Source organism: Chrysoperla carnea, chromosome 1, assembly GCF_905475395.1.
Source record: "Chrysoperla carnea chromosome 1, inChrCarn1.1, whole genome shotgun sequence".
Classification (NCBI taxonomy): Eukaryota; Metazoa; Arthropoda; class Insecta; order Neuroptera; family Chrysopidae; genus Chrysoperla; species Chrysoperla carnea.
Window position 1 is genome coordinate 6,136,799 of NC_058337.1, and position 20,290 is coordinate 6,157,088.

General features: G+C 30.8%; 3 protein-coding genes across 3 annotated transcripts; 1 reads left to right on the plus strand and 2 right to left on the minus strand.

Annotated features, from left to right (window-relative positions):
- Positions 1–1,491: 1,491 nt before the first annotated feature.
- LOC123290924 (zinc finger protein 271-like) lies at positions 1,492–3,549 on the minus strand. Its single transcript, XM_044871307.1, has 2 exons — positions 3,479–3,549; positions 1,492–3,384 (listed from the first exon to the last, which is right to left on the minus strand). Exons 1-2 carry the CDS (start codon positions 3,483–3,485, stop codon positions 1,664–1,666), a joined length of 1,728 nt encoding a protein of 575 aa, XP_044727242.1. The 5' UTR covers positions 3,486–3,549; the 3' UTR covers positions 1,492–1,663.
- Positions 3,550–5,021: 1,472 nt separating this feature from the next.
- LOC123290923 (probable ATP-dependent RNA helicase DDX43) lies at positions 5,022–12,693 on the plus strand. Its single transcript, XM_044871306.1, has 3 exons — positions 5,022–6,216; positions 8,719–9,126; positions 10,695–12,693. The coding sequence occupies exons 1-3, from the start codon at positions 5,146–5,148 to the stop codon at positions 11,259–11,261; spliced, it is 2,046 nt and encodes a 681-aa protein (XP_044727241.1). The 5' UTR covers positions 5,022–5,145; the 3' UTR covers positions 11,262–12,693.
- On the minus strand, positions 12,182–19,446 carry LOC123290636 (trypsin delta-like). Its single transcript, XM_044870892.1, has 5 exons — positions 19,403–19,446; positions 17,747–17,973; positions 17,235–17,483; positions 16,348–16,488; positions 12,182–12,274 (listed from the first exon to the last, which is right to left on the minus strand). The coding sequence occupies exons 1-5, from the start codon at positions 19,443–19,445 to the stop codon at positions 12,182–12,184; spliced, it is 753 nt and encodes a 250-aa protein (XP_044726827.1). The 5' UTR covers position 19,446.
- Between the last annotated feature and the right edge of the window lie 844 nt (positions 19,447–20,290).

The window sequence follows — 20,290 nt, forward strand, 5'->3', positions numbered from 1 at the left end:
AATGTTCCCAATAATGGATTCCGACTGTTAAAGTCGCTATTGTAAACTATAGGACTTGTTTATTTATTTTCAGCTTTTATTTAACTTGGTCAGGTTTTTTGATTTTTAAATTTTAACTGAGATTTTATACTTCAAATAAACTTTTCCTTATAGATGATAGAAAAATAACTATAATTTCATAATTTGAGTTCGAACGATATTTTGATATATAGTGGGGGTTCTTGGTGAACTTAACTTCAAAAATTTGGGATGCGTTCTTCGGGAAAACGTACCGCAATTTTAAATTTAAGGGTGCCTCCGGTTTTTCCATCTACGTTCTTATTTAACTACGCTAGCACAAGCCAGGGAATTGAACCGAACAACTAAAGCAAGTTTACAAGATCTAAGAAATAAAGAACTAAACCAGTGAAAACAAACAACTGAGTTAATTGTTAAAATACCATGTAAAAACTTTGTTGATTACACTGTCAAATTACACATACATACATGTCACACATGCACTGTTATTCCCATAAAATACATACTATATAAGTTGCGAATAATTTGCACTCTCACGGGTAAACACATGTTTACGAAAAAATGTTTCAAACAAAAGTTGTTTATTTTTTTATAAGGAACATTTTTTACAATTAAACTTTTGTTCTATCTCTAACGGTTTACAAAATGGCTCCTACGGACCTAAGACCCCTTTGACCTATGTTGCCCATTTACGAACTCGACCTCACTTTTTATGTCTTGAGCACGCTGTAAAAATTTCTGCTTGATATCATTTTTCGCTTTTTAGTTATCGTATTGACAGACAGACAGACAACCGAAAATTGACTAATTAAGTGATTTTATAAACACCTATACCAAAATATTTTTCGTAGCATCTATATTTTTAAGCGTTACAAACTTGGACCCATTTTGAAAAACCGTTAGAGATAGAACAAAAGTTTAAATGTCAAAAGTGTTCTTTATAAAAAAATAAACAACTTTTGTTTGAAACAATTTTTCGTTATTCGTGAGGGAATATAAAGCAAGATTTTTAAGTTTTAATCCCCGCGCTATTAGGGGGAAGGGGTGCATGGTATAAATGTATTTTAAAAAGAGATCAAAATAGTTTAAAATACTGAAGTAACCCAAAACTTTAGATGTTTTTATTAATATAGCCCTTTTACGACATAGTCCCTCCCCTTCCCGCTTTCATATTTTTTGCAAATTCAGAATTTTTATGACGTATAAAGAGGTTTTTGGGGTAGCTGAATCAAGATCAGAAGTTTTTATGGCCTGCGTAGGACGTAAAAAGGAAAGTCAAGTTCGCAAATGAGCAACATAAGCCAATTGGATTTTGTTTCATTTTGTAAACCGTAAGAGATAGAACAAAAGTTTAAATGTAAAAAATGGTCCTTATAAAAAAATTAACAACTTTTGTTTGAAATATTTTTTCGTAAATATTACTGTTTACCCGCGAGGGCGCAAATTAAGTTAGAAAGATATATACAAATATTTTTTAAATTTATACGTTACATATATTATGTATGTGTTTGTTTATTACTATGTGCACCGAGAAATTGAGAAAAAAGATACTCTTATGACTTTGTGTGTAAGAGTGTATATCTTTCTTTACTTACAAACGATTACGTAATCAACACTTTCTATACATGGTATTTCAACAATTAACTCAGTCAGTCAATTGTTTGTTTTGACTTGTTGTTGAGGTAATTGCTTGTCCGTCCGTCCTGTACAGATAATCGTTATTGTGATACTCCGGTTTGATTCTATAAATATGAGACATATCCAATGGTACAGATTCTGTTCTAGTAACTGAACATTTATGTTTCTTAAATTTACAACGCTCAAAGAATGCTTTATGACAGTAATCGCATGAATAACGTTTTTCACCCGTATGAATTAATTTATGTTTACTTAAATTACTTCCACTCGCAAACTTTTTATCACAAACAGTACACGAGAACGGTCTTTCTCCCGTGTGCATACGTTCATGTATAACGAATACACTTTGTTTAGTAAACGTTTTATTACAAACATTACATGTAAAAGATTTATGCAGAGATTTAAACTGTCCCGAATGAACCAGTTTATGTCTACTTAACGACCGTCGATTCGAAAATGTTCTATCACAAACATCACACGAACATGGGCATGGTTTGTTCTCTCTAGCATGGAACTGTTTATGTTTAACTAAGTTCCCTGAACTGCTAAATGATTTCGCACACAGATCACATGGATACGGTCGTTCTTTCGTATGGATCCGTTTATGTGTGACTAAACTACTTTGTTGACGGAATGTTTTAAAACACACATCACATAAATACGGTTTCTCTCCCGTATGAATTCGTTTATGTCGATCTAGTGAACTTTTCAATGAGAATGTTTTACCACACACATCACATGCATATGATTTCTCACCGGTATGAATACGTTTATGTAAAACTAAACTACTACCTTCGGTGAACGTTTTCCCACAAACATCACACGCATATGAACGTTCTCCCGTATGAATTCGTCTATGTCGAACCATTCTACTTCGACTGATGAATGGTTTTGCACAAATATCACATAAATATGGTTTTTCTCCAGTGTGAATACGTTTGTGACCTTTTAAAATACTTAAATCCGTAAATGTTTTGCCACAAACATCACATGAGAAAGGTCTTTCTTCATTATGACTTCGTTTATGTCTAGTCAACTTACGTCGACTCGTATACGTTTTACCACACTTATCACATATAAATGGTTTTTCTTCACTTGATTTATCTTCGTTTTTCTTGGATTTATCAATATCACCGCCAGATACAGATGAAGAACAAGAAGCTTTTTCTTTGGTACGAATCGAATTATCAATTTGTTCATCATCACAAGAATCACCATTTGATTTTTTGTTAGAATGAATTTGTTCACGATCACTTGATTTACTGAATGATTTTTTCGATTTTTTTCTAGTATGTGTTCGTTTATGCCGATCCAATTGTTTTCGATTAATGAATGTTTTATTACAAACATCACATAAAAATATATTTTTCTTGTGTATTTCTTCATGTTCAAATAAATCAGTTTGTGTTGTAAATGTTTCATTACAAACACTACACGAATAACTTTCCTCATCATTTTCTGAATCACTTATTTCAACCATTACATTATTTATAATTTCATTTTCTGAATCACTTATTTCGACCGGTTCATCATTTTCTGAATCACTTAATTCGATCATTTCATCATAATATGATTCTTCACCTTTGATAATTACTTGTTCAAAAGAAATACTATCGTTTTGTGGTGTCCCCATATCCTCAACCATTTCATTTTCTTCGTCATTTGAATCGAATTCGTTCAACATTCCTGAATCGCCTTTAGGAATTAATTCGGAACTTAAGTTTTCAACTATCATATTTTCACCATGAAAAAAAAATTGTTAATATGAGCAAATTGAAATTACAATATGGAAAATTAGGAATACCAAAAAAAAAATTCTTACCGTCCATTGTTAATTTCAGAATAAACAAAATAATATAATTCTTGGTTAAAATCACAACGTCAACAAGGAGAACCGATCCGATACTCGACACTTGACAGTGGTATCCATGAAGGTTATAAAGAAGGAGAACGATCGCTATGTACTGAAGCATTAGCGCACCTGTCCCTGAAAATTTGTAGAATTTATAGTTCATTTTCAGCCACCAGCCGCGCTGTCATCGGTAAATAGTATATTAGAGCACAACAGCCCGCATTTAATGTTACAACTTAGCGATCCCAGCGCTTCACTTATTTTTCAAAATATTGGGGACAATATCACTAAAATAATATAAGCTAGCGCTTTAACGGCCACAGCCATGTACCACACTTGACAAAAAAACATAACATAAGGTATATATTCAACAAATGTCATTTTTCATAACTTTTAGGCTGCGCAGTACTAAACGCAACCACTTCCGGTAGCCAGACCGCCCAAGCTCTAACAGAAAGAGCAAGGGGAACAACATATCATAAAATCAGCAATAATAAAATTCTTTTTTTGCCGACGTTGCGAGCTCCTGTACCACAAGTAGAATGGGCAATCATTTTTATGCAAGACACTTACCTTACCATTCAAGATAAGAACCTTATTACATAAGATAATAATCAGCTCTATTTTGTCCGTTATACTAATTTAGTTTGTTTGTACATTCAAAGATGGCAATAAATTCTATGGGATAGAAATTTTTATTAAGTTTCGCTTCTGATTTGACGATAATTCTCTCTGGTAATAGTACCTATCTATGTATTATTGTCAAAGAGGTTTTGTTATTACTTTACAGACCATGGAGGTTATAAAGAAGGAGAACGATCGCAATAGAAAATATTGTCCCCAAAATATGGACAAAATAAGTGAGGGCTGGGATCGCTAAGTTGTATCATTAAATGCGGGCTGTTGTGCGCTAATATACTAAGTACCGACGACAGCGCGGCTGGTGGCTGAAAATGAACTACAGAACTCAGGGACAGGTGCGCTAATGCTTTAGCACGTAGCGATCGTTCTCCTTCTTTATAACCTCCATGTTACAGACCATGGAGGTTATAAAGAAGGAGAACGGCTGTCCCTGAAAATTTGTAGAATTTATAGTTCGTTTTTCAGCCACCAGTCCATGCACCAGTCGGTAAGTAGTATCTGCGAAGTTAGCTGTTTATGAGTACAAGTAGATGAAGTTAGTACCATTCAAATTTATAAAGTTATATAGATAAATTTATGAAGTAGAATAGATAATTTATAATTTATTCATTAGTAAATAATAATAATAATTTCATTATTTGCTCTTTTTTTTCCTTTGAATGATATTATATACACGTATATTAAACGTTGATATATCATTTGAAATTAGCGCACAACAGACCGCTTTTAATGAGACAACTTAGCGATCCCAGCGCCTCACTTATTTTGTCCATATTTTGGGGACAATATTTTCTATAGCGATCGTTCTCCTTCTTTATAACCTTCATGTTACAGGCTATGATAATTGTATATATTCTATGATTATAATTTGTGTACTATAACCTCAAATATAATTGAATGTAATTTAAAGAGAAATATTATACGTTAAAAAAAGTAAAATAATTATATTTTACTAATCGATACAAAATTTTATTACTTAAGTCTATTCATTTAAAATGAATAACGAATGGAGGCGATCAGACGATGGAGATGTCAATGAATCAAAAAACTTCAAGCCAAAAAAAGTTGTCGGCAAACGATTTTTTCCACGTGAAGGCAATCAGCAGAATTGGCGTGATCGAAATCTTGAGGCTCAAAACGGTAGAGACGTAGAAAGTCAACCAAATAACTGTGTAGATGATTTTGCTTCTTCTTGGGGCATAACAAATGAAACATATTCAAAACCAAAACCAAAAGCACGTCGACAACGCAACGCTAATGATACTCATTTAACCATTGATGTGCCGTCTGATAAAGTTGGTAAAATAATTGGCCGTGGTGGTTCAAAAATCCGTGAACTTCAAGATGAAACTCAAACTGAAATACAAATTTTAAAAGATGATGAGGCTGATAATGGAATGAAACAGATCACTTTAATTGGTTCTGAAGATGATGTGCAAAAGGTACATAAGCTAATTGAAAATTTAATAATCGATAAAGCTCGTTATGAAAGTACACCATCACAAAGTAATACTTTCGAGGAAGATAATGATAATCATCAAGAAATTGATTGGCTTCAGTTGGCTAAAAATTGTGAAGAGGAAGCGGCTGCATTTTGGAATACTCTACCGGATATCAATAAAAACTTTTACGTTGAAGATCCTACAATAGCCAAAATGTCTTCACAACAAGTACAAAAAATACGAGAAAGTAATAATAACACAACTGTTGGCTATGTTTTTGACGAAAAAACTCATCTTAACAAAATACCAAATCCTGTTACGAATTTCGAACAATGTTTTAAACCATATCCAGAAATTTTAGAAGGTATTCGAAAAATGGGTTTTGAAAAACCATCCCCAATTCAAGCACAAGCATGGCCCGTATTAATGAGTGGACAAGATTTAATTGGTATCGCACAAACTGGTACAGGAAAAACTTTAGCATTTTTATTACCAGCGTTAATTCATATTGAAGGTCAAGTTACTCCACGATCCGAGCGTAAAGGACCAACCGTTTTAATTCTTGCACCCACCCGTGAATTAGCTCAACAAATTGAGAAAGAAGTTAAGAAATATAATTATAAGGTAATACAATCAAATTCATATTTTAAATTCAAAAAAAATAAATCACTTTTACATCTTTTAATTTAATTTTATTTATTAGTACAATTCAAGTCAGTGATGGATTTAGGCCTAGGCCCGTGAGGCCCGAGCCTAGGGCGGCAAAATTTATGAAATGCCAAAATTTTAGAGTCACAAAAAAGTAAAGACAATCAATTATAAAAATTGGTTCAGAATAGTTTTTATAAAAAATTTTTATAAACCTTTACCTTTTAATGTTCTTTACTAAGTAATGTTTTGATAATTTATGTGAAATAGACACGAATAAATTAAAAAATCTTGCCAATAAACTAATCAGTAAGTATCCTGATGATTTGGAAGAGACGTTAGGCAATGAATGCATTCATTTACATTGTCAACTCAAAGATTCCTTGGCAAATATGGAAGATGTACGCTCTGCACAAAAAATATGCAATGTATTGCATTCACGGAATCTTCGAGATGTTTATCCGAATGTGGACATTGCTCTCCGTAGTTTTTTGAGTATTCCGGCTACAAATTGTTCAGGGGAAAGATCTTTTTCTACTCTTAAAAGGGTAAAAACCTATTTACGCGCAAGCATGGGCCAAGATAGACTTAATGCACTTGCATTACTGTCTATTGAAGCCCAACTAGTCCAAGAAATTAATTACGACGACATAATTGACGTTTTTGCACGGACCAAAGCCAGGAAAAAGAAATGTAAAAAGAAATGTTCAAACTGATTAACATTAAAAGAAATATGAATTATTTATCTGTCTAAAGTTTATTTATATATTTATCTGTCTTGTTTATCAGTGATATTTAAAAAATTATATTTTAATAAATTAAGTTACTTTAAAATAAAAAACTGGATCAAAATTAATGAAATTCATTCTATCAAAATGGGCGGCGCATCGAACGGGGCCTAGGGCGGCAGCAAGCCTAAATTCGTCACTGATTCAAGTTAATATTTTAAAAGAAACAATTAATGCATCTTTGAAACAGTTGTTTACCACAGTTGTTTATTTGGGTTTAAACACTTTGTATAAAAAAGTCCACCCCCCAGGGGCGTACCTACCCACCTTTTTTGGGTGTAATTGAGAGTTTTAATCAGTTTTTAACAAATTACAAAAAAAACTGCATTAAATAAATACAAAAATTCAATTAAGAATTCTAGAGGTAAGTATTTGTGGACATTTTCATTTTTATTCGACTTTCTAGCTTCAAAATTGATCGATATATGAGAATACAACAAAAATTTAAATGTAAAAGTTATTCGTTTAAAAAAAATTAATAACTTTTATTTGAATCATTTTTTTCGTAAACATCACTGTTTACCCGTGAGGGCGCAACTTAGGAAAAAACTTTGGTGTCTATTTTCTCCAAAACTATAAAAATATGTGTGTTGATTTTTTTTCATTTTAATTTCAACTAGTGGTTTTGTGAAACATTCTAGAAAAACCAAAAAAAAAAAAATCCAGAAAATACTTGCAAAACGCACGGATAAAAAGAAATGTTTAGAAAAGAATATTTCAAACAAAAGTTGGTAAATTTTTGCAAGTATTTTCTGGAATTTTTCCTCTAGTTAAAGTTAACCTGAAAAAATCAACAAAGTTTTTTTTTTATAGTTTTGGAGAAAATGGACACCAAAGGTTTTTCCTAAGTGGGACCCTCACGGGTAAATACTTAAACAGTGATGTTTACGAAAGAATGATTCAAATAAAAGTTGTTAATTTTTTATAAAGAATAACTTTTACATTTAAACTTTTGTTCTATCCTTAACGGTTTACAAGATGGTCGTTTTTCATTTGATTGAATTGGCTAAAAATGCACCATTTTAAAATTGGCATATCTCGGTCAAATTTGAAGCTAGAAAGTCGAATAAAATACTTTTTTTTTATTTAATGCATAGTTTTTATTTTTTGTAATTTATAAAAAACTGATTAAAATAACCCTTAATTACCCCCCAAAAAGGGGTACGTGCTGCCCCCCTCTAAGAAGTCGATTTTTTGGTACGAAATTTTTATAACCTAATATAATACTACAGTAACCTTGTCGTCTGAAAGTACGGGATAGTTTGCGTCAAACTCGGTAGTTTTGATTTTTACAGATTTGTTTGTGATGTTGGTCTAATGAATGATCCAAGTTTGTGACTTCGATAGCCGAACGCAACTTTAGCAAAAATCGAAAAAAAAATTTGTAAATTTCTAGTTTTTGAAGTACTCTTTCTAGATGTTTTAAAAAGTAAAGTAAATTTAATTACAATATGAGACTAGAATCTCTAGACCTAATATTTTCCGAAATAAAGCCTTTCAAAGTTTATAATTTTTTTCTAACTTCGCAATTTTTTGCAATATTTATGGTGTTGGCACAAGTGTGTGAAAAATCAGAACTACCGGATTTGATGCAGACTGTAATGTATAAAGTTACTGTTAAATTTCAAAGATGCAACACTTTTTTTGTGTTAATTAGCATGATTTTTTATAAAAATTTTATTATATTAAGGATATAAAAGCGGTTTGTTTATATGGCGGAGGCAGTCGTAAAGATCAAATCAACATATGTAATCGTGGTGTTGAAATAGTGATCGCAACACCAGGACGATTAAGTGATTTAACTGTTGCTGGACATATTGACATGAAGTCAGTTAGTTATTTAGTGTTGGATGAAGCTGATCGAATGTTGGATTTAGGTTTTGAACCACAAATACGTAAGATTTTATTGGATATACGACCAAATCGTCAAACTGTGATGACTAGTGCTACATGGCCACCTGGTGTACGTCGTTTAGCACAATCATACACACAAGATCCGATTCAAGTGTGTGTGGGAACATTAGATTTGGCTGCCGTACATAGCGTTACACAAACTATTATTCATTTGGAGGATAACGATGATGTTAAGTATAATGAGGTAACGTACTATTCAATTTTTAATTATAACTTATTATATATATAATCCAATTCATCTACGGAAGCTCAAAGTCTAATTTCACAAAATTGCTACCAGAAAACAAAAAATACTTTGGTATAGAAGAAAAAACAAGCCAAGAAACATTGCATTTTATGTTTACGGCTAATCAATGACTAAGTTAACATAAAAATTCACTAAAGTCGATAAATTAAATGGGAAAGTTCTATATCTCAAAAAAAACCTACCCATTGACGTCTGGTAAGTCCGATTAGGATGCGTAGCTGCAGAGAAAAAATGAGCGAGTATTAGGTTCCCTAATCTTCAGTTTAACAAAAAATTTTTATTAATTTTGAAAATGTCTTATTTTTTCGAAAAAAAAAACCTTTTGTAAACTTGTGCAAGTTTCAGAACTCTACGAGTTTTACTTTTTACCGCGAAAAATCCATTCCAAATAATGCATTTTTTCAAGGCCCGATTTCGGCATCAAAAATTAAAAAATTTTATTTGTTGCTAAAATATTCCAAAATTTTTAACTCAGTTTTTGTCGATTTCGACAAAAATCGAATTCAACTGGTTCTTCATCAAAGATTATGGATTAATTTTTAAAGTACGTAAAATTTGTAACAATTTGAGCCCTGAACGGTTTTTATAAGATCGATAATTTCGGAGATACAACTTTTCCAAAAATTTAGCCAATTATTCAAGTTTCACAATTACTCATCTGCAGAGGACATGCTAGATAAAGAATTATCTAGCATGGAAATTGTTGGTGCCCGTTTGGATATTCTTAAAAAATCCTCTTGACATTTCAAAAGACGATGTTTTGGGTCAACCAGGTCCATCAGAAGAGGGTATTAAAATAAATACGTTCTCAAAACTGATGTCAGATTTTCAGATTTTTTTCATCGAGATATTTATGTATATATTTAAAAAAAAAAATATAATTTAGCAGTTTCACAAAACTTCACCTTTTATAGTGCCATTCAAGTTTTTGAAAACCTAGTATTTCCTTGCAACCACTCTCTCTTCTTATCAATTGCCTCTCTTAATTGAAGAGGGCCACTTCGGAGTCCCCTGAGACCCCAAGAAAACCAACTGATAGGAATGGAAAGGGTTTCCAAGGAAATACTAGGTCTTCAGAAATTGGAATGTTATTGAAAATGGTGAAATTTTGCTAAATTATATTAAAACAGAATTATATATGTGAATACATCGAAGAAAATTATCTGAAAATCTGACGTCTTGAGGATGTATTTAACTGTACTAAATAAAGATTATTTTGTGTTTCTCGTCAAAAATTTGATTTGAAAACCATGTGTTTGACCAGAATCACAACACTGACTATGCATGGTATTTCAACAATTAACTCAGTCAATTGTTTGTTTTCACTTGTTTACTTAAATATTTTTGAAAATATCCCTATACTTGCATCATTTCCCCTAGAAATGGGGACCATTGTGAAAATAGTTATAGAAGAGGTTAAGTTATAGAATAATTATTAATTTTAAGAAATTTTCATAATTATTGTTAAGAATGACGTTAAAAATTGATTTTATATATTTTTGCAGTTGATGAACTTTATAAATTCGATGGAAGAAGATTGGAAAGTAATTGTGTTTTGTGGAAAAAAATCTCGTGTCGATCATTTATCAAGCGAATTGGCATTACAAGGAATTGCATGTGCCACAATACACGGTGATCTTGAGCAATGTGATCGTGAACAATCACTGGCCGATATATCAGCTGGCCGTTTACAGATTCTAATTGCAACGGACGTCGCTTCTCGTGGTATTGACATAGCCGACATAACACATGTCTTGAATTTTGATTTTCCACGTAACGTTGAAGAGTATGTACATCGTGTTGGTCGCACTGGTCGTGCTGGTCGCACCGGTGAATCAATTACGTTCCTAACACGTTCTGATTGGAGCAATGCAAAAGAATTGATCTCGATTTTGGAGGAGGCAAATCAAAGTGTTCCACAAGAATTGCATGATATGAGTAGAAGATTTGAAGCTTTCCAAGAACGGCGTGCGCTAGAGAAAGCTGCGCTTCGTAACTATGGGAGAAATGATGGTGGAGGGGGATATCGTGGCCGTAGAGGAGGTGGTGGCGGTTCTCGAAATCGTTGGTAATTGTTGAAATTTACCTTTTGTATTTGAATGGTTTTTTTTTCTTATTTGTATTCCAATTTACCTAGAATAATAATTATTATTCCCCTAATATTCATAAATCTCTCAAGATCATCATAAATGTGATGGACTTGAATTTTCAACTGGTTAATAACTGTGATATTGTTTTTCTAGATTTTTTGAATATTTCATTATTAATTTTTGATTCGAAAATATATAGTTCGAGAGCTGGTAAACAATTTGAACCCCTAAATGAGATAGTCGAAGTGTGGCTGAAGGCGTCACCCTACCAACCCTTAAGGGAATTTATTTATGAAAATAATGTTTTGAGGAATTTTGGTCTGCCTTTTTGATTTTTAATTCCTTAAATACCTAACTTAAGGATATTTAATATTTCCTAAATAAATTTTCCAAAAAAAAAAAAAAATTAAGGATTGGTAAAGTACCGCTATCCTTCAGCCAGACTTGGACTATCTTATTTGGGAGTCCTTCAAGGACAATTAAATAATTATCCGTAGTGCCTCAAGAACGTATTCCAAATTGTTGACCAGCTCTCGGACTATTAAAGAAGTATTTCTCATTTAAAAATATGTATAATTTTTTTTGTAAATTAAAGATTTTGACTGTTATGTTGATTGGACCTGCTCATAGAATAACTTCAAACATTAAAAGTACCGGTGCATCGGGACAAACATTCTTAATCATTTCGATCTTTATTTCGTTTAATACGAAAGGAATTAAAGCTCAGCTCTCATTTAAAGGACCAAATCAAGATTGGAATTTTTCGATACTCTTTATAATTTGACCCTGTGAAAATAGCACCCCCAAATGTGAATTTCCCTCCATTGCTGATTGTATTCGTTTGTCCATCATTTGTCCACACAAAATTTTCGTTTGTCCACCCTCAAAAAAAAATTTAGAGTCTAAATTGACTTTGTAAAACAAACCAAAACAACTAGTTCCAATCTGATGCCAAAACATGATGTCCTCCATAAAACTCTAAAATTTTTGTTTAAGTTTTTGATTGGTTAACTACAAAACCAGATATTTAGTTTGATAGATATTTAGGTGTATAGATTGAAATGACTCACCCTGTATATGTATGTCAATATTTATCCAAAGTTCCATTTTAGTTAGAAGTTATGAAGAACGTCTTAAAAGATCAGGTCCTTTAGCTACTAGTTAAAATGCTCAAAATTGAGCTTAAGTTTTATATTATTTGTATAGAATTAAGAATTAAAGCTTGAATGGCAATTAATTTTATATACGTGGTTATAATTTATTAAGTGTACAAGTCAATCCCACCAAAAACATAAACGTGTAAAAAGTCGTAGATGTCACAGAATCCTAACAAACTCAATAACGTCAGCCCAAAAAAGTTGTGAAATCTCGTAGAGAACAAATTCTTCGAAAAAAATAAATAAAAATGACATAAATTTATTGAGTAACTTTTCCGTAAGGAAGCATTAAAGTATTACATAAGCCACTTTTCGGTGACTTCATACCTACACGCACCTGTATAGGAGAACAAAAGATAATCGCTAACCCTCTACTATCTCCCTCCTCCTCTCTAATGTTATGACGTTATAATTTTTTCACAACTTTTATTAAACATCAAAATTTAAATTTAAACAATCAAAGTATTCTTCAGATAAAAGTCAAGCACCTACTTAACAAAGGCCTATTTTTTTTGTACTAAAGTACGAAAATTATTGGTTTAAATTTCTTGTGTAAGTTTCTCCTTAGTACGTATTTATTTAATATTTTACTTGGCAAGTTTTTTATTTTTAGATTCGTTTTTATATTCCGAAAACTTGCGAAGTAAAATATTAAATAAATACGTACTAAAGAGAAAGATTTACTTTTGGTCCACGAAAACTCCTGCATACTTAATTTCATGAAAATCTTTGGTGTCGTTTCCGAGATAAAATATTGTTTTGAAACCATCAAACCTCTTGCATGCTATATTACATATAAACTTTGGTACCGTTTCCGAGAAAAAAAATTTCGAAATAAAATGAAGTTTACTCTAAACTATAAACTTTTCAATATTTTTCAAATTTGCAAAAACGTTCTTCTTGGGCATATTAAGGACTAACTTTTCATTAAGGGACGTTTAAAAAAATATTTTTTTGAAAGAGATACCGGCGTTTCAAAAAAATGCTATTTTTAACAGTTTTTCTTTTCAATAAATTGTTCATTTGAAAATTTTTTGATATATTACTGCGCTTGATCGATCCAAAATAAAAAGTTACGTATTTTTGTTCGAAATTTTTTTTGATACAAAGCTTATTTTAAAAAAAACTGTTTTTAACCAACTTTGGTATTTATTTTGAATGTGATTCCGCACTTTAAAAGTGTAAAAAAAAATGGTGCATTGAATTCTACGGAAAATTTCTGACTTCTTACATGAATTGATTTGCTGTATCTCGGTTACGAAAATTTAACATTGTGCTCAAAATAGATAGACAAGACTATTTATGAACAAAAGTAATTCTTGCTTATTTAAAATTAAGAATGGCATTAAAAATATATTTATTGAAATGTACATGGTGGGCAAAATTTAAGAAAATATGAATATGCTTCAAGTACCTTTATAGTATAGTCAACAAATTCAAATATAGAACTACTGGGCGCAAAAATACGTGTGATAGAGCTATCTCTTTCTTTTCATTGATTACTAAAAAAAATGTTTAAATAATTAGCGTAAAATTTTTTAATTTCGTGGTGCCCTTTTTATATACATGCCTATCAAGACAATGTCAAAAGCTTTAAAAAAGTTTTAATACTTGTTTATAATAAGGGAGGTAATTTAGAGCCAGGAGAAGGACATAGGATTCTTTTTATCCCGTTCGACAGAATTCCCGTGGGACTTGATAACTGGGTTGGGTTTCGGTGGTGGTGCCATCTATAGTAAACATATTGAACTAACATTTATTTCGATGGTGGCGCCATCTATGGTAAACTTATTGAACTAACATTAATTTCGATGGTGGTGCCATCTATGGGAAAATTATTGAACTAACATTAATTTCGATGGTGGTGCCACCTGTAATAAACATATTGAATTAGCATTTATTTCGATGGTGGCGCCATCTATGGTAAACATATTGAACTAACATTTATTTCGGTGGTGGTGCGATCTATAGTAAACATATTGAACTAACATTTATTTCGATGGTGGCGCCATCTATGGTAAACTTATCGAACTAACATTTATTTCGGCGGTGGTGCCATCTATGATGAACTTATTGGCCAATCCTTAAAAGTTTGTGGTTTAAATCTAGAACATTCATGTTTTTCCCATGGTCAATTATACGTGGCATGTTCACGGGTCGGAAGACCATCTGCGTTGTTTGTTTTTGCGCCTGATAATAAAAAAAAAAATGTCGTGTATCACAAGGTACTTAAATGAAGAGCAACCTATGTACTAAAATACAGAAATAATTATGAATGATTAATGTATTTTTTTATTTTATTTTTTTTTATTTTTTACAATTAAAAAAAAAAAACTGCTTATTTATTGCCATTAAGGCGGAACAAAGTTCGCCGGGTCAGCTAGTAAAATAAATAAAATAAATAAAATAAATAAAATAAACAAAATAAATAAATAAATAAATTGTTTGTTTATGACCAAAACTGATTATACAATTTTTAATTTTGATTCTTGATTTTTAATTCTACATTCTTATTTATAAATATGCAATTAAAGTAAAAGATAAAATATAATAATATTTCAATGGGAATAAGCCTGTACCAAAATCTGGAATAGTAGTAGTTTCTTGTGGAATAGTAGTTTCTTCTGGATCATTCCATGTTATATTATCGATCCAATTTTTATATTCCCAAACATTTGTAAAAATACCTGGTGAATTTGGAGAACAACGTTCTTGCACAATTGAGGTAATACCGGCTAAATTTTTATTACCATTTACATCAGTACAAACTAAACCACTGCCTCCATCGCCCTGAACAATCAATTTTATATGAAACATAAATTAGTAGCAATCTGATGTTAGACAGAATGGGAATGACAAGTTTATATGGATTTTACAGGTAAGTTATAAGGTAAATGTAAATTATTACGGGGTAGTATGTTATTCCGGGAGTTTTTTTTATTTTAATCAAAAATAAGAAATACTAAATAAATTTTTTAATTTAAAAAAATAACAGAGCCTCTAGAACTAGTGTATGAGAAGAAAATTGACTTTTGAACAACTAATCAAAATTAAATACTCATATCGAACGAAAAAGTGATAGAAGAAGGCAAATATGTTGTCTGTTTTTGTAGGGTGATAGTGTTCCATTGTTAAGGGTTTTTTAGTTTACTGGTAAGTAAGTTTATCATATTTCAATATGTAAAAATATTGATTGGAATGAACAAATAAATTGTTTTAAAGCTTTTTCAAATTTTTAAATTTATTATTTTCTTTAAATTATGATTCCCACAATTATGTTCTTAAATCAGTGACAATGAACCATATTACGGGATTCTACCGTGATTAGGGAAAATAAGAAGTAATTATTTTTAACTCTCATTTTAAATTGGTGTTAAAATTATTGAAATATTTTATACCAATAGAAGCAATAGATACCGTAAATTAAGACAATATAGAGACAGGCATTCCAATCATTCATGCGGTTGCGCCGCCTCGAGTGTGTCCAGCATACTAACCAACTGTCAACCAAAGTGCTTCCATAGCAACTCCAATAATAATAAAAATATTTTTTAATAATTAATTAGCGACTAAAAAATTAACATTAGATTGATAAACGTATATTCTAATTTTCGAACGTATATAATAATAAAAATAATATTTTCGAATTTCTGAGTTAAAAATTTAAATAATTTCATTTGTTAGTTGAAACACAATATATCATCGAAATACCTGATAACTGTCAATTAAGAGAAATTTAAAAATACGGATTGTATTATCTTTGTGGTTGGGCAGTATTTTAATTAATTATCCAGTACTTTTATCAAAACTTACCGAGCACGCATTAGAATATTTCGATATAGCACATATCATTTGAGTTGTTACTCGCATCTTAGCTAGCAAAAAATACAATTTACATTTCATATGATTATAAATTGTAAAGGTTTGGAATGTGGTTCAGTTTTACCCCAACCAGCAAGCACACAATTGGTACCACTTTTATATTGCGTTGATGCTATTTCAATTGGTTGTATATTTGGTGTGGGTGATTCATCCCAAAAAATTTCATTAATCTAAAAAAACCAGTAATAAATTAATTCAAAAATTATCAAAGAAGAAATATAATTCACGTCGAATGTGACTTTATTATGACGATCCTGTAACATTCTAATTCTAATAAATTCTAGAAAATGCGACGTTCTTTTTTACGGCGGCAGAAAATTTTTAAATGTAAGATTCACCATTATAGTAACAAGTGCAAACAAACAATTGACTGAGTTAATTGTTGAAATACCATGCATAGTCAGTGTTGATTTTTTTATCACATTACACATACAAACATGTGACGCATACATAACTGATAATCAAGTATAGTACATATTATAAAATTTCCGCCTAATTAGCGCCCTCACGGGTAAACTGTGATGTTTACGAAAAAATGTTTCAAACAAAAGTTGTTTAATTTTTTACAGGAATATTTTTTACATTTAAACTTTTGTTCTATCTCTAACGGTTTACAAGATGGGTCCTACGGACCCAAGACCCAATTGACCTATGATGCTCATTTACGAACTTGACCTCACTTTTTACGTCCTGAGTACGCTGTAAAAATTTCAGCTCGATATCTTTTTTCGTTTTTGAGTTATCGTGTCCACAGACGGACGGGCGGACAACCGGAAATGGACTAATTAGGTGATTTTATGAACATCTATGACAAATTTTTTTTCCTAGCATCATTAAGCAAGCGTTACAAACTTGGGACTAAACTTAATATACTATGTATATTTCATATATACATGGTATAATTAGTTGACATTACCTTAATTATTGCTAAATCGTTTTTAAAAGTTTTTTGATTGTACATTTCGTGAGGATGAACACTTTTCACAGTAAAGTGTTTCATATTGATTTCATTTGAATTGACATCACCTGCACCGACTTTGATTTCATTTTCTGGAATCAATTGGTTTTTATCTGGATAATAAAGACATTGAGCGGCTGTTATAATTGTATTTTTGTTAAGAACAGCTCCACCGCATACATTCAAATTGCTAGCATAAACTATTACCTAAAAATCAATACCTACATTATCTTCAAGTACGCAACACTTAACTTAAGTGGGATAAAGACGTTCAATGTTTTTGTTCAATATACCCTGGTGGAAAAAATATTTGAAAACCTATTACGAATTTTTTTGTAAACTGACTAGTTTTTCAGGTAGTACGCTTACTCTAGTCCCCGAAAAGGAATCGATCTCTCGATCTTAAACTTTTAGGTATAATAATTCATATGGAACAAAAATAAATGACGTCTATGAGCGGCATTAAATACTTGATAAGGAAATTGTCCAACTGTTGCTGGTTGTCCATTCAAAATTCGATTTTCAGGAACAGATGATTCTTTTAGGTTATTCCTGGTCGTTTGATGCATAATTAATGAGTTAAGATATGTTGAATTACTAATCATTTGATCATCCCGAATTGCGTTAGTGTTTTGTGTTGAGCTACTTTTTGGTGATGTAGCCAAACATTGACGAAGATAACCAATTATCAAAATATCTAAAACAAAATAAATTTAAGGCTTTAGAAAACTTTACTCAATTTTCTTCTTTTCTCATATTTTTTAGAAGTTATTGCGCCAATTTTGATAAATATTTGTGAAACTGTGAATACTTTTTTGGTTTTTTTCATGAAAAATTTTTCATATTGCTTCTACCGTCTTTAAAAATCTTATAAGTAGAGGAGACCGGGTACAAAAGTAACGACTGGTCGAAAGTAACAATGCGCTGTAGGTTTATCTAACAGTCGAAAAACGCTTCACTGCCGTCAAGTGATAGTCGATGGAGCTCTCCTTACTTGCACCCTGCGCTGTCAGTGTCAGGTTTTGTGAGGGACAATACGTGATTTTACAAATCAAAAGTAAGATTTTTCAAGTTTACTTATTTGATATTTACGTCGTATTAATAGCCTAATATTAATCCGAATGTTTGCATATTATTTCTTGATTATATTAATTGTACCATGTTTTAATTCGTTTTTGTCTACCACTATCCGTTTTAACGTCATCTTTATTGTTTTACCAAAAATGTGATAGGGTACAAAAGTAACATAGCTCTGTGGATACACAAGTAACATGTTACTTACACAAGTGTATGGCATGCCATTTTACTATTTAATAGGCTAATTTTTATCGAGAAAAAAATTAATTAATTTTTTTTTTCAATCAGAAATTTTATATTTTATATTTTGTAAAATAAATCTTAGTAAAATAGAGATTGATATAAGATAAGATGAGAAAAGAGAGATGAGAATTAAAATTATGATGATAACATAATAAAAATGTATTATTATTATGATGACATACATAATAATAATGTATTATTATTATGATGATACATAATAATAATACATTTTTATTATGTTATCATCATAATAAAAATGTATTATTATTATGATGATACATAATAATAAATCAGTTAATTTTATTTGAATTAGATTAAAAAAATGATTTAATTAAAATTATGTACATAATAAAAATTATTGTATTAAAATTATGTACATAATAGAAATTGAGAATTAAAATTATGTACATAATAAAAATGATTGAATTAAAATTATGTACATAATAAAAATGATTGAATTAAAATTATGTACATAATAAAAATCCAATATTGATGGGGTTTTCTCCAAGGGATAGCTTCTCAAGGGAGAATTAATTTTTAAGAGAAAGGGAGGGGGGGTTGTAATCTCAAATAAAGTTATGCTTATCAACCGACAAATACGTAGTTATCTTTTATACTTATACTCATAGCAAATAAATCGGCTATAAAAACCTACACATGTATGGACACATTTTTTTTTATAATATGTAAAAATAGTTACGAATGATTCTTAAAATAAGAATTGCAATATTTAAAAAGGGCATCAACATTTTCTCTTAGTGAACTATTTGAATATCAAAATAAGCAACAAATAAATGAATACTTACAAATTATAAAACTCAATCCAATCGAATATTTATAATTAGCCATGGTTAGTTCACAAATATTAGTTTTAAACAGTTTTTTTTTAACCGACTAAATAATAATTTTTTAGTTGATATATTTTGTAGTTTTTTATCTACCCAATAAAAAAATATATTGATTAATTATTATCAGCTAATTGATAAAATATAACTTCTTTGTCGTTTTCTCATTGAAAATAGCGTCATATTATTTTTATTCCTGCCAAAATTTTATTTTCTAATCATCTTTGTCAAAATAACAACGAAAATTCTTCACAGGGAAGTGTGTTGATAAAATCAAAAGATAATTTTTGCCATTTATATTGCAAAACTAATTTAATTAGTTTTTGATTTCCCCGTCATCGAAAAGGTTATTTTGTTTACTTATTTAGGTATTTATTAAGGTGTTTGTCTACGTACAACAATATTGTAAAAATGTTTTATACTATTCAAATTATTGGACTAAGAGCCAGCGCTTGCCAGACATACGTTAAAGTATAATAGCTGAAATTTTTTTTGCGTATTCTCACTGGTGTAGGGACCAATCTTTGGGGGCTACAAACCTAGACTAACGGTTCCTTCGGTAGGTAGCAGATAATCAGGGGCGCAGTACCCGAGCTCTCTCACGTTAAAGTATAAAAGCTGAAATTCACACAGAGTGTTCAAATGACCATTTTAAGTCAATATTGAAAAAGACAGATCAATCCGAAGGGGCTAACACTCCCCCAGACGTGGTAGAAGGTCAAATGCAAAAATACACAATTATCTACATTTTCTTCCATGATTATGAACTTATTTCACTGCAAGAGTTATTTTATTATTTAAATATGTTCAGTATCACGTACTGAATGGAAAAGCACAAAATCCTTACAA

Bases quoted from the DNA above. Each gene is read 5' to 3' on its own strand.
- LOC123290636 (XM_044870892.1), bottom strand. From the start codon at position 19,445: ATGGCTAATTATAAATATTCGATTGGATTGAGTTTTATAATTT. The intron at 16,489-17,234 runs GTAATGTCAACT...TGGTTTTTTTAG, and splicing joins ACGATTTAGCAATAATTAAG to ATTAATGAAATTTTTTGGGA. The intron at 12,275-16,347 runs ATAATCATATGA...CCAATCAAAAAC, and splicing joins ATTCCAAACCTTTACAATTT to TTAAACAAAAATTTTAGAGT.
- LOC123290923 (XM_044871306.1), top strand. From the start codon at position 5,146: ATGAATAACGAATGGAGGCGATCAGACGATGGAGATGTCAATGAATCA. The intron at 6,217-8,718 runs GTAATACAATCA...TATTATATTAAG, and splicing joins TTAAGAAATATAATTATAAG to GATATAAAAGCGGTTTGTTT. The intron at 9,127-10,694 runs GTAACGTACTAT...ATATTTTTGCAG, and splicing joins ATGATGTTAAGTATAATGAG to TTGATGAACTTTATAAATTC.